Source organism: Porcisia hertigi, chromosome 14, assembly GCF_017918235.1.
Source record: "Porcisia hertigi strain C119 chromosome 14, whole genome shotgun sequence".
In the NCBI taxonomy this organism is placed as follows: domain Eukaryota; phylum Euglenozoa; class Kinetoplastea; order Trypanosomatida; family Trypanosomatidae; genus Porcisia; species Porcisia hertigi.
The window spans coordinates 158,709-171,785 of record NC_090573.1 but is presented as its reverse complement, the minus strand read 5'-3'; the positions used below and the strand labels follow the sequence as shown (position 1 = coordinate 171,785).

The 13,077-nt window shown below is 55.4% G+C and overlaps 5 protein-coding genes across 5 annotated transcripts; all 5 read left to right on the top strand.

Annotated features, from left to right (window-relative positions):
- Positions 1 to 1,185: 1,185 nt before the first annotated feature.
- On the top strand, positions 1,186 to 2,856 carry JKF63_06700 (uncharacterized protein; the record flags this gene model as incomplete). Its single annotated transcript, XM_067902649.1, has 1 exon — positions 1,186 to 2,856. The coding sequence occupies one exon, from the start codon at positions 1,186 to 1,188 to the stop codon at positions 2,854 to 2,856; it is 1,671 nt and encodes a 556-aa protein (XP_067758542.1).
- A 1,222-nt stretch (positions 2,857 to 4,078) lies between these two features.
- Positions 4,079 to 5,581, top strand: JKF63_06699 (uncharacterized protein; the record flags this gene model as incomplete). The annotated part of the gene is made up of 1 exon (XM_067902648.1): positions 4,079 to 5,581. The coding sequence occupies one exon, from the start codon at positions 4,079 to 4,081 to the stop codon at positions 5,579 to 5,581; it is 1,503 nt and encodes a 500-aa protein (XP_067758541.1).
- Positions 5,582 to 6,623: 1,042 nt separating this feature from the next.
- JKF63_06698 (uncharacterized protein) lies at positions 6,624 to 7,697 on the top strand (the record flags this gene model as incomplete). Its single annotated transcript, XM_067902647.1, has 1 exon — positions 6,624 to 7,697. The coding sequence occupies one exon, from the start codon at positions 6,624 to 6,626 to the stop codon at positions 7,695 to 7,697; it is 1,074 nt and encodes a 357-aa protein (XP_067758540.1).
- A 1,234-nt stretch (positions 7,698 to 8,931) lies between these two features.
- On the top strand, positions 8,932 to 9,261 carry JKF63_06697 (uncharacterized protein; the record flags this gene model as incomplete). The annotated part of the gene is made up of 1 exon (XM_067902646.1): positions 8,932 to 9,261. The coding sequence occupies one exon, from the start codon at positions 8,932 to 8,934 to the stop codon at positions 9,259 to 9,261; it is 330 nt and encodes a 109-aa protein (XP_067758539.1).
- A 1,263-nt stretch (positions 9,262 to 10,524) lies between these two features.
- JKF63_06696 (uncharacterized protein) lies at positions 10,525 to 11,871 on the top strand (the record flags this gene model as incomplete). The annotated part of the gene is made up of 1 exon (XM_067902645.1): positions 10,525 to 11,871. One exon carries the CDS (start codon positions 10,525 to 10,527, stop codon positions 11,869 to 11,871), a length of 1,347 nt encoding a protein of 448 aa, XP_067758538.1.
- Between the last annotated feature and the right edge of the window lie 1,206 nt (positions 11,872 to 13,077).

The window sequence follows — 13,077 nt, the reverse complement described above, 5'->3', positions numbered from 1 at the left end:
CCTCTTTATTGATGCATCCCTCTCCACCCTCCCCCTTTTCTCCTCCTCCGTGTATGCATGCATGTATGTGTGTGTGTGAACGCAATGCATATAAAGAGGTGATTGTAGAAATTACCCCAACCAAACAAAAAAAAGAGAGATCGATACGCTGGCTTGATAGACATGTCAACGTATATAACTATATAAACATATATGTAGGTATCTATGGAAGGGAAGAGGGGGAGGGGGATAGGGGGGAGGGCGATCTGTAGGGCATACTCATGTTGGAGTTTTATTCCCTCTCTCATTTTTCTCCCCCTCCCCTTTGTTTTTTTTTATGCGGCGCTTGAGCGAGTGAAGTCTACTCCTGTCTCGTATTTTATGTGGTTTGCTTGGAAAAGAAGAAGGGGCAAGGGGGGGTTGGGTGGTTGTCTCTTACTCAGTGGACCGCCACCCCCTCCCCCCCCCCAAAAAAAAAAAAATTCACCGCTACTCGCGTGTGAATGCAAGTCTAATTTTACTAAGGGGAAAACAGTATAATGTAGAATGTAAATAGCAAAGCAAAGCACATATGACTGAAAGAAGGAGAGTCACGTGTACGTACATGTGTGTGTGTGTGTGTGTGCGCCCGAATGGGTGATGCCATGTCGATTGCCGGCGCCACCGAGACTATTCCCCACATACAAAACACGCGCACTTCTCTCCCTCCTCCACCCCTTCCCCCACACTTTTGCTGGGTCACACTATCCTACTGTTTGCCCTCGCAAAGTAAAAAAAAGGGGGCGGCAACCCCCTTCAACCCGTGCAGGCGATCTGTGGTGCACCACTACCCTGCGTAGTTTGTCTATCATTGGGAAAGGAGGGGGTGTACACGTTTTATGCGCGTGCCTCTTTCCCCTCGCCCTCCCCGCACCCACCCTCTGACTTCTTTTCAGTGTGTACACCTGTGCGCTCCCTCTTTTCCTTTTTCTCTGCACGCGTTCGTGCTTCCCCTCTATATTGTACTGCTGCTAGTCACCAGCGGTACACGTCCAATGGTAGCACCCGCATAAAAAAAAAAAAACATAGCGGAGCACCTGTACAGTACATGCGGTGTGTATCTCCATCACCGCCACCACCACCCCCCTCCCCCGTCCTTGATAGGTATACACCACATACCAGCGTTACCGCTTTGCCCCTGCTCTCATTCCGCCTCAGCCCTCTGCGATGCTCCCCGGATCCTCATCGACGCCCGCTGAGGGTGGCAGCGACGGCATTTTTCTATCGAAGGCTGTGACATCGCATGAGCAGAAGCCCACCTTTCCAGCGGCGACTGCCACGCCCGATGGCGTCATCCTCGTGTCGAAGCAACGTCGCCGCAGCGCCTTCTCAAAGGTGACGCGTTCCATCACGAAAGGGCCGCGACTTCTCGGGCGCCGTATCAAACATTTTCTGAAGGACGACCTGCACATTGATGTGAGGTACCAGAAGGCGCCGCCGAGAGTGGTGGCAAAGGAACTAGCCGCTTTAGAAGTCCTCTCGGTGTATCACCGCTGGCTGCGTGGGGTGCAGGCACTACTATCGATCGCCGTGCTCATTCTTTCGCTGCTGAGCTTTGGAAACTCCGCGGTTCTGGTGAACTCGACGATTTTCGTCGTCTCCCAGGCGGCCATCCTCGTCATATGCAAAACATATCAGGTCAAGGCGCAGTTCTCGGGAGTGACGAACGTGCTTTTTGAGGGACGTAATATCTTCACCTCACCCTACTTCCTCCACATGGCCGTCGAGGTCGTGGTGTGGAACATCCAGACCCCGCCGTTTGTTTTCTTCGGCGAACATTTTTTCAGGTTGCTGAACTGCTTCATCTTTATTCGCTTGTACTCCGTCGTGGTGTACCTGAGCAATGCCATGTACGTATACCGTACGTTCTGCCGGGCCATGTCCGCCATCAGTGACCTGCCCTTGTCCACCTCCTTTCTTATTCGCACTGGGCTGATCCACAACAAGGTGTCTGTCGTGGCAACAGTGGTATTGTGTGTATGGCTGATCATCGGCTGCCTGTTCGCAGGCACCCAGAAAATCTTCCTCAGTGATGCCCTGTGGTTTTCTTTCCAGTCGCTGGCGACGCTGGGGTACGGCGACATCACCCCTTCCACACTCGGTGGACGCACGGTCACCTTTATCGCCTGGATCGCGAGCAACATCATCATGGCCTTCTTGATCATCACCATGCACTCGCTTCTGCAGGCGTCGGACCGCTCGCACAACATGCAGACATTGATGAGGTGCCACGACCTTGCACGCACACTGCGCAGCCGCTCTGCACGCGTCATCCAGCTGGCCTGGCGGCTGCACAAGGCGCGCAAGGTCAAACTGCACGCACCGCCCATCAAGCATAAAATCTACACGCTGGTCCTCTCGTGGGTTTTAACCCACATGATCGCCGCGCTTCGTCGCACACGGCAGCAACTGAACAACGCCAAGTGTTCGCTACAGGAAACAAACGTCCACCCGCTCACGGGGATCTCAGCCTACCAATACAACGCGTACCTGCTTGCCACGGACCAGGCGGCGCGGAAGCTGCAGCGGATGAAAGATGTGGAGCGTGTGTACCTTGCCCTGCGCCACCGTGATCTGCCAGCCTCATCGCTGTCGCGTCGCGACATCGAGTCTATAATTGTTCTCCCTGAGGACTCGCTAGAGCACACCGACGCGGAGCTGCCGGCAGCCCCCACGAGCAGCGGCGGCTCATCAGCAGCGGTAGTCGCAGAAATGGCCCAGTGGAGGGTCCAGGTGACGCAGCTGGAGCAAAAGTGTGCCCGTCTGACAGAGCTGCTGGAGGCGATGAGTGCTGTGGCCGCGACACAGCCCCCCAGCATGGCAGTCTCTCATGTGTGATGAAGAAGTCTGCCGGCGCAATGTGTGCAGAATCTAAGAAACGAATCTAGGCGGCACAGCCGCAACGATGGTGTGTGTGGGGGGGGGGGGGGAGGCGGGGGCGAGAGGGAGAGAGCTGGAAGATCCAATCAAACCGGCGGCTTGTAACCCCCGCCATTGCTCGAACCCTCTGGCCATTTCACTCTTCTACTTTGGTGGTTTTGAGGTGCCGGTGAGTGACACCGACTCTGGTTTGCCCCCCAGCACCCTTGGAGACTTTGTCGTCGCGCCCCCTTTACACCACCTCCTGTACCCCCCCCCCTCCCCCTCCCTCTCCCCTCGCCCCCCCCCCACTACACACACACACACACACACACTCACCTCATTGTCTTTATTTGTTCCCGCCTCCGCCCACGAAGCCGACACATCGCCTAATCGTTTTTTTTTCCTTTGTCTCCTGTTCGCTAACGGAATCCACGGTGGATGGCCGCTGTCTCGACCCCTTAAACAGCCACGCTGCCCAATGATGGACTAGTCTTATTTGGCTGGGTGTATGTCCTTCGTTCTCGACTCTGTAATGTTACGCGTGTTAGCCGGCGTGTGGAGAAGAGCAAGCTGAGTGTGTGTGTGTGTGTGTGTGTGTATGAGGGGAGGAGGAGGGGGAATGACAAGACGTATGCTCAGATGCGTTTGTTGAGAGAAGTGGCAGAAACTAAAATATGTTTTTTTTTTATTATTGTGTGGCTGCTGCTGCTGTTGAAGGTACGTTGTCTCGTGTCTGTTGTTGTGTTCCATCCGCACTACCCCAATGAACACATGTGGCCCAAATAGCATCGACGCTGGAAGGGACACCACGGGTCTCGAATCAAGGCAAAGGGGAGAGCGATCGCCTCCTGCCCACCGATTTCCCACGGGTCTGCATCCGTGTGTGTGTGTGTGTGTGTGTGTGTGTGTGCCTCTTTCGCCTCCGTAGATGACGTCTGATCTACGGACGGATTCAGTATATTGGCCCACCCACCCCCCTCCCCCCCCCTACTCTACTCTATCCCCCTTACTTTATCTTATATATAACAAAAAAAAACGAACACTGACCCGTACACACGCATTTTTTTTCTTACATAGCAGGAAGAAAGAGAGAGCACACACACACAGCGGCACGTCAAGGCTTTGGCGAACACGGAGGAGCTGATATGACAGGGAGGGTCGTAGCAAGCTGTACATATATACAAACTCAAGTAGAGTGATGGAGCTTCGAGCACGTGTCGAGAAGCTTACTCGGGCACAGGCGCCGACTGCTGTGCCGCCCACGTCAAACCCGGTGAGGCAGCGTCTCGTCTCCCTCGAGCAGAACCAAGTGACCCACTGCTGGTTGAGAGGCATGATGGCGTTCCTCGCCTTTCTGTGCAGCATCCTCTCTCTCTTCCAGGTGAGCGCGTACGTGAGCAACGTTGTGCTGCACAGCCTCATTCTGGCCCTCTCCTTGATGGGTGAAGTGTGCATCGTCCTCATCTACCACATCAAGGCACGCTTTGCCGGTGTGACAAACCCAGCAAGTCACACGGTGAACCTCCTGCACTCACCGCACTTGTCTCTGATGCTGTGCGAGATGGTTGTTTGGATCATCATGACCCCGCCCGGCGTCACGAGCACTGCACCTTGGGCTCAGATGCTAGACAGTCTAATCGTGTTGCGTTCGTATGTCTACGTCCTGTACTTCACACGTCTCTCCACGCAGAGCGTCTTCAAGCGCGCTGTGGCGTCTCTGTGTGGATATCGCTTCACCCACCTGTACCTCTTCCGCACCACGTTTGTATTCCCGCACGCCATGGAAACGGCATGCGGTTTTACTGTGGCGTGGCTCGGGTTGGCCATGCTGTATAGCAAGGCCGAGGAGGTCAGCTACGCGGATGCCGTGTACTTCTGCTCCTCCACGATGGGCTTTGTCGGGTACAGCGATGTCGCGCCATCGACATTGGTGGGGCGGTTCACTGCTTTTCTTGCCTGGTGCTTGGGGCTGCTCGTCATTGCCTGGTGTGTCAGCATGATGCATGCACTCATCCGTGTCAGCCCGGCAGAGCGCAACTTATACACGCTCTTCCACACCAACAAGTTGTGCGCGCAGGTTCCTGGTGAGGCGGCCCGCACCGTTCAGCGCGCGTGGAAGCTCTTTGTGGCAAAGCGAGAGAAGCGCAACCAACTCTCCATCCAGTTCAATGCACTACTGCTGAGCCACCAGGCCTCTAGTTTTCGTGCCCTCCGCCGTGAGTTTTTCAAGGCCGAGATGGCGTTTCTCCGCTCCACCTACACCTTTGATGATACCCTCACTGCGCTGAGTCGTCAGTCATCTAGAGGCACCACGCCCTCCATGTCCCCGCGTTCGCCTGGGACTCCGTGCCTGCGCACCGGCAGCGGAACCCCAAGGAGCGCCTCGTTCCGACGCTCTTTTTCCCTCTTCAGAGAGATGAAAATAAAGTCGGCGCTGACCTCACCATCTCCTCGCAGCGTAGATTCGAGAGCAAGTCACGCAGACAGCGCCGGTGCCCAACCGTCTGTACCACCGTTGAAGCTGCACGACCCTCTACAGGGGATGCACCATCCCTCAAGCAATAGCACCGGTGCGTCGGCGCTGTCGACCGAGATCACTATGAGGCTCGCCCGCCTCGAGGAAAACCTCAGCGTACTGGTCAACAAAGCCGAGCGTATGGCGCCAAGGGGTCTTCTCTCTTCTACCGAAGTGGCATCATGAGCAACGGTGCAGCAAGTGAGAGATCGTGTGGGTGTGGTACCTCTCCTGCGCGCCTCTCATGCCAGGCCCCCTTCCACGCCACAATATCGACCGTGTACACGTGGGACGAAAGGAAGGGATAGAAAGAAAAAAAAGAGGGGAAGGAGGGCTGCTGCTTCTTCCTTTGTTGTTGTTCTCTCGGGTCCTCCGATCTTTTACTGCTGATCTTCATGTTTTTTTGATTTTTTTTTGCTGTTGTTGTTTTGGTGTGGAGAGAGAGAGAGGGAGGGGGGGAGGGGGTTCTATGTGAAGCATGGATTCTTAGCTGTGAGAAGTACACGTGTGTGTGTTGTATGTGAGGTTCCTCTCTAGCTCTCGCTATTACGGTGCCATGTGAACAAAAAATAAAAACAGATGTGTGGCCCCACCCCCCCCCCACCCCACCCTTTCTCTTCTTTTTCCTTTTCGGAACGACGACCGCCTCAACACAGCGCGCACTTGGAGAGGTGAGAGGAAAAAAAATGAGGGGATAGAAGAATATAATATAAATATTTATATTTATTTATTGTACACCTGCGCCAACACACAATCGTCTTGCTCTTGCATGGCTTAATGGAATAGTGTACGCGTCTTTTGTATGTGGGCGTGTCACGTCGTGGGTTGCACGCACCCTGGCATCCTCCTCTTGAACAACACCTTCCATGTGTAGAAACGGGAAAACAAAGGGAAGCCGACAAGAGGGGCTACAAGAAAAGTCTTTTGAAGGTGCTGGTGCGTCGCAGTGAGCACCTTGAGTTTTGCTGCTTGAGTGCCCTTGTCCCTGCCCTTTCTAGTCGTTTCTCTGCACTACCGACTTCGTCCTCGCTATCACCCTACCACCACATCCCCTCCTTTGCCATGTTTTCTCGCGGATATGTGCCGGCGGCTGCTCTCGACTCGCCTGCCTCAGCACCCTCCTTTCTCCACCCATCACCACCCCCCCCGCCCACACACACACACACACACCAGGCACCAGGCAGTTGGGAATCTCTTCTCACACGGTGCCTTCACCGGTGGGCAGGCGATGCAGTGGATGTGCGCCTACCTCGGCGCCGGTGCATTCCAGGGCTCCATCAAGTGGTGGGCGCGTAACCACCGCATCCACCACAACTTTACAGACACCCCCAAGGACCCGTACGACGCCACCCGTGGCTTCGTCTTCTCGCACCTCGGCTGGTTCGTCATGCGCATGGACTACGAGTTGCTTGGTGACGCAGATGTGTCAGACCTGAAGGACAGCCTCGTCGTGGAATTCCAGCGCAGGTACTTTGCGGTGATTGCAGGCATCACGGGGATTTTGATCCCCCTCGTAGTGGCTGGTGCAACCACTGGTGAGTGGCGAGGTGCATTCTTCTGGGTGGTGTGGCTCAAAGTCCTCCTAGTCCAGCAAATCTCTTTCCTGATCAACAGCCTCGCGCATACGAACCTCTTCGGCGCCACGCAGCCCTACGCCCATGACATGACGCCGCACGACTCCATCATCTTTGCAGTCATAAACCTTGGCGAGGGCTACCACAACTACCACCACCAGTTCCCGAACGACTACCGCAACGGCCATCTCTGGTACCACATCGATGTGACCAAGTGGTATATCTTTATGAGCAGCATTCTGGGCTTCTGCGACAACCTGCAGCGTGTGCCTTGCGACGTGGTCGCCCGCGCTGTGGCTGCGCAGGGGGTGCGCGCACACGAGCGTGCTCTCGTAGAAGCGACAAAGGAAGTGAAGCGGCTGGATGTGCCCGCGGATGCGAAGTACACGTGGAACGACGTGCGTGCGGAGGTGAAGCGAGGCCGCAAGCTGATGGTGTTGCATGACTTCGTGTTGGACCTGGAGCGTCCAATCCCCATGGACTCTGCGCGGGCGCACACGGACAAGAAGCTCCACTGGCTGGACGCACACCCTGGTGGCCGTGCAGTGCTGCTCGCCTACGTGGGCAAGGACGCGACGGCGGCCTTCCACGGCAGCGTCCACGCGCACACCACGGGCGCGCACAGCTACCTGCCGGAGATGCGCGTGGGCTGTTTGAAGTCTTCTGGAAACCTCGTGAAGGTTGTTGTAGAAAACGGAGTTATGTCAGATGCATGCAATCGTCAGTGAGTCGCTCGAGCGAAGTGTTCGGCCCGCCTACAATCTCAACAACGCCCTTTTTTTTCTCTCACGTGCACGTCATTGCAGAAACAGTGATACCCCTGCTTATTCTTGATTTTATAGTTCATAAATTCGTTTTTTGTTTTGCTTCTGTAGTGGAAGGTCGCCATGCGGGCAACCCGTGTGACGTTTTGAATGCCCTGGTGCTCCTCTTGTCGCGACGCTGAGAGAAATTTCAGCATGACAACACCCCTCTCGCCCTCCTCTCGCCCCCCTTCCCCGCCCACTTTTTCCCCAACTCCCACCACTTGGCTGCACCCATCACATTTGACGGCCTTTCTCTGTCGAGGCCGTTTCCATCTCCGGTACGCTTTACTTTGCCGTGTTCGCCATGGTAGTTTTTTGTGGCTACGTATTTCCCTTATGTTCCTTCAGCTCTCTTCTTCCGAGTTAATCGAATGGCGTGGAGGGCGGAGGGGGAGGGGGGAGGTAAGAGCGCTGCAGAGAGCATACCGTATGCATAGAAGTGTGGTATGATATCGTTTCTTTTTTTTGGATTTCTCATACGTTAATTTTTTTTTCTGTGTGAGTGTGATATCCCGCCCAGAAAAATCCCTCACCTTTTCATCGCAAATATACGTATACGCATATTTATATATATTTATATACATTTATATATATTTATATTTATTCATGTGTGCGTGTACCTGTGTGTACAATCTCTTCTCTTCTCCTCTTCTCTTTTTTCATTCACATACAATGTGACGCTCTCGGAGTCCACTAACCTTTTACGTATGTCCTCATTCTTCCCCCTTTCCCCTGCATGCCGCTTGGTGATCACTTTGCATCTCCACCTATGACACCGCATGAGGCAGTGAGGGGGGGGGGCAATGGTTTCTGTGCGGTCAATACCGAATGAAGCCCCAAAAGGGATGCGTCCCCCCCCCCCCCCCCCAATCCATGCCTCGCGATACACCCACCCCCCACCCCCTTCCCACCGTCAAGCGTAAGAAGTCCCTGCGAGCTGAGTGTTTGAGCAGCTAGGCAGACATTGCTTCTGAAGACGTGATGTAGACTATGTTCAATTCTATGATCACTTTCCCCTCATACTTCACTATCACCTCTTGCCCCGCACTTCGTTCTTGACCCCTGCACCCCCTCCCCCGAGCTTCTTTCACTCATCTTAGCCGCCGCCGCCGCCCCCCCCCCTCCCCTCCTCCCTCTCCCTGATCTCTTCGTAGCCATGGCGCGCCAGGTCGACGAACAAAAATCTATGCGCAACGTCTCCGGCAGCGGTGAGGCCGAGAAGACATCGAAGCTGCGCACCGACGACCTTGCAGAGCTGCAGGAACGCATGAAGACGCTGCACGCGGAGGTCACGCAACAAAATGAAGCCAAGGAGCAGCGCGCGCGAGAGCTCGCCGCCGTGCCGGTGGGCGACGCAGACGTGCAAATCGTGGCGTCAGCGCTGCTGATGACGCCCGAGTGCGCTCGGCGCCTGCTCCAAGAAAAGAACGGGAACGTGACGGCGGTGCTGCGTAACGCAGTGGGCCTGCCGAAGGCTCGTGCTTAGTCACGTCTGTTCCTCTGCTTTCCCTCCTCTCCTCTCCCCCCCCCTCCTCCGATCGGTGCGCCTGTGTGGGTATGCGCGTCCGACTGCGGCAGTTAAGCGGGTGACAATAAATGTGTGAATTTTTGTTCGTTAAGGGGCACATCTGTGTATCCTTCTCTTTTTTGTCTGTGTGTGTGTGTGTGTGTGTGTGTGTCGAGGGGAGGGGGGGGTTGTTGAACGTTTTTATGGCCTGATGGAAAATGTTTACGTGCAGGGCAACCTAACATATATATTAGGAGAAGATCAGCAACGAAAAAAGGGGTGCACGCCACACTCTTCTCCCCCTCTCTCTCTCTCCCCACACCCTCCCCCTTCTCGACGGTTTGGTGTTTGCTGATGTCACTGCATTTGTGGGGTATGGGAGGTCATTCTGCTTGCAGTGGAACCACATCACCGCCTTTTTCGCTACCCACGCCCTCTCCCCCTTCTGGCCTCATCTGCCCCAGTGGTACATTGGAGCACTGACAGACGAAAAAAGAACGGAAAAAAAGGGAGGACTTTCCCGCGTTTCTGTGCATCTTCTTCGGTGTAAAAAAACAGAACAAAACACGAAAGGAGACGAGGGGGGGGGGCGGGTGAACCCTTGGCGGCAGTCCAGGGGTTGGGGTCTTATGCCGCTCTCTCCTGGTCACGTTCTATTGACCCTCGTGCACAGCTCCTGCCCCCCCCCCCTTTGCGCCAACACCCCCATAGGCGTTGTGTCTTTTTTACGGGACGCTTATCATTTGTGTACGCCCACGTCCATCCCTGGCCGGCTCCACGTACGCCCCATTCCGCACGCTCCACCACGTATCGATACCCCGCATCCGCTATCCTTGACAGTACCAGCCTCCAAAACTTCACAGCACGCACCTGGTGTGGGGGTAGAGGCGAAGGCACGCCGTTTTCATAAACTTTTTTTTTCCATAGTGTGCCGTCTCTGCTCCTCTGTTTCCGCGTTCCTTGGCTATGGTGGGTGTATTGTGTTTTCTCTTTTTGCCGTTGGGCGTGTCAATCGACGTCGCTCTCGCGCACCCCGCCCCCCTCCCTCCCTTCACCACTACATAACCCCTACGTTTTTCGGTACTGTGGTGGGGGCCACGGCACAGGGCACACGAGAAAGGACTTCCATTACCAGGATCGCTTTGGGGGACTCCTCGCTGTTGTTGCTCTTGGTGTCTGTCGCACCTCCGGTGCACTCACACACACACACCAGGCACCATACGTGCAAGCTCGCACGGCAAGATGCACCAGGCAGTTGGGAATCTCTTCACCTGCAGCGTGCTTCCCACGGATACCGCCAAAGGCAGAGGGCAACGCGCGGTGCCGCAGTGGACCAAGGGCAACTATCAGTACAACTGGATTGGCATCGCAGTCATCACTGTCCCAGCGCTCTTCGTGCTGCTGGGGCTCTACCTGCGTGTCCCGTTCTCGGTTCCACTCCTGGAATGGTTCGCCTTTTTTAGCGTATCCACAGGCATGATCGGTGTGACAGTAGGCTACCACCGTCTCTTCTCTCACGGTGCCTTCACCGGTGGGCAGGCGATGCAGTGGATGTGCGCCTACCTCGGCGCCGGTGCATTCCAGGGCTCCATCAAGTGGTGGGCGCGTAACCACCGCATCCACCACAACTTTACAGACACCCCCAAGGACCCGTACGACGCCACCCGTGGCTTCGTCTTCTCGCACCTCGGCTGGTTCGTCATGCGCATGGACTACGAGTTGCTTGGTGACGCAGATGTGTCAGACCTGAAGGACAGCCTCGTCGTGGAATTCCAGCGCAGGTACTTTGCGGTGATTGCAAGCATCACGGGGATTCTGATTCCCCTCGTAGTGGCTGGTGCAACCACTGGTGAGTGGCGAGGTGCATTCTTCTGGGTGGTGTGGCTCAAAGTCCTCCTAGTCCAGCAAATCTCTTTCCTGATCAACAGCCTCGCGCATACGAACCTCTTCGGCGCCACGCAGCCCTACGCCCATGACATGACGCCGCACGACTCCATCATCTTTGCAGTCATAAACCTTGGCGAGGGCTACCACAACTACCACCACCAGTTCCCGAACGACTACCGCAACGGCCATCTCTGGTACCACATCGATGTGACCAAGTGGTATATCTTTATGAGCAGCATTCTGGGCTTCTGCGACAACCTGCAGCGTGTGCCTTGCGACGTGGTCGCCCGCGCTGTGGCTGCGCAGGGGGTGCGCGCACACGAGCGTGCTCTCGTAGAAGCGACAAAGGAAGTGAAGCGGCTGGATGTGCCCGCGGATGCGAAGTACACGTGGAACGACGTGCGTGCGGAGGTGAAGCGAGGCCGCAAGCTGATGGTGTTGCATGACTTCGTGTTGGACCTGGAGCGTCCAATCCCCATGGACTCTGCGCGGGCGCACACGGACAAGAAGCTCCACTGGCTGGACGCGCACCCTGGTGGCCGTGCAGTGCTGCTCGCCTACGTGGGCAAGGACGCGACGGCGGCCTTCCACGGCAGCGTCCACGCGCACACCACGGGCGCGCACAGCTACCTGCCGGAGATGCGCGTGGGCCGGCTAGTCGGATGTCAAACGGCAGCGGTGTGGGACGATGTTATACGCTGACCATCTTTGTGTGTATGGGTGTGTGTCTGTACACCCCGGCTATCTCAGCCTTTCACGTACCATGCGTGCTTGGGAGGGGGGAGGGAGGGAGTGCTTCGTATGTTTTCTTTGTTGTCTCTGCTATGTGTCGTATCTCTACTGAGTAGCCTCTAATTCACTGTCCCTGCTTTCTTTCTTGTTCTGCTTTGATTCGCTGCCTTGGACGATGGCGGTGGAGGTGTATGTCGGTTTCTGTGTCTGTGGTTGTGAACCCTTGTGCTCTACTACTACTACTGTCTCCTCCTCTCCCCTTCCCCCCCCCCACCCTCTTTTCTATTGTCGTCTCTCCGCGTTTTTTTTTTCGGGGGAGGAGGCAGAAGAACCTTAAACGTTGTAGGATGTCTGGTATGTGAACACACACACACACACACACACAGAGATGACATCCCCACCATCAGTTCTCTAGTGATAGGAAACACCACGGTTGCTTCTTTCTTCTACCCCCACACGCACACAGAGACGCTTCAATGAACAAAATAGATTATGCAGGCGTGGCTCGCAATGCGGCCAGCCCCTGCTGAGGCTGACTTACACTGTGTGTTCTCTTTCCTTATCTCGCTTACCGAGACCTTGTCTTTCTGTTTTTCCTGTAAACCCCCTTAGATGTGCACAATACTTTCCTCTTCCCTCAGTTACCCTCTTCCAACCCCCCCCCTCCATTTGTGAGCATGTGCGGACGTGTGCGTTGCTGAAAAAAAAAGGGGGGGACTAAGCCATGTGTTTTTCGTTTTTTTTTTTTGGAAAGCCTGGAGGGCCACCTTTGTAGCCCTTCATGGGTGAGAATACTCAACACCCCCCCCCCTTTGCGCTCGCCCCCCTCCCTTCCCCCTTCCTCACAAAGCATGCGTCCCTCCATGTGCAATCTCTGTTGGATCATGCCTACCTCTACGCCTCGCGTTCGAAAAAGAGGGGGAGAGCACCAAAAAAAAAGTACGAGTTTGTGAACAGAACTACTGAACCAACAGCCAAAAAAAAAAAACATCATTTGCTTGGAGCTGCCTCCTCAGCCTCCATCCCGCCACCAGCGGCCCCCCCTCGCCCACTGTCCCTCCTACACACACACACACACCTCCCCCCTCCTCTTCGTATTTTTACGGTCTTCTCCAGCATTGAGCACGTGCACTGCAGAATCCCCCCGACAAGAAAAACAAAAGGGAATGATAATGT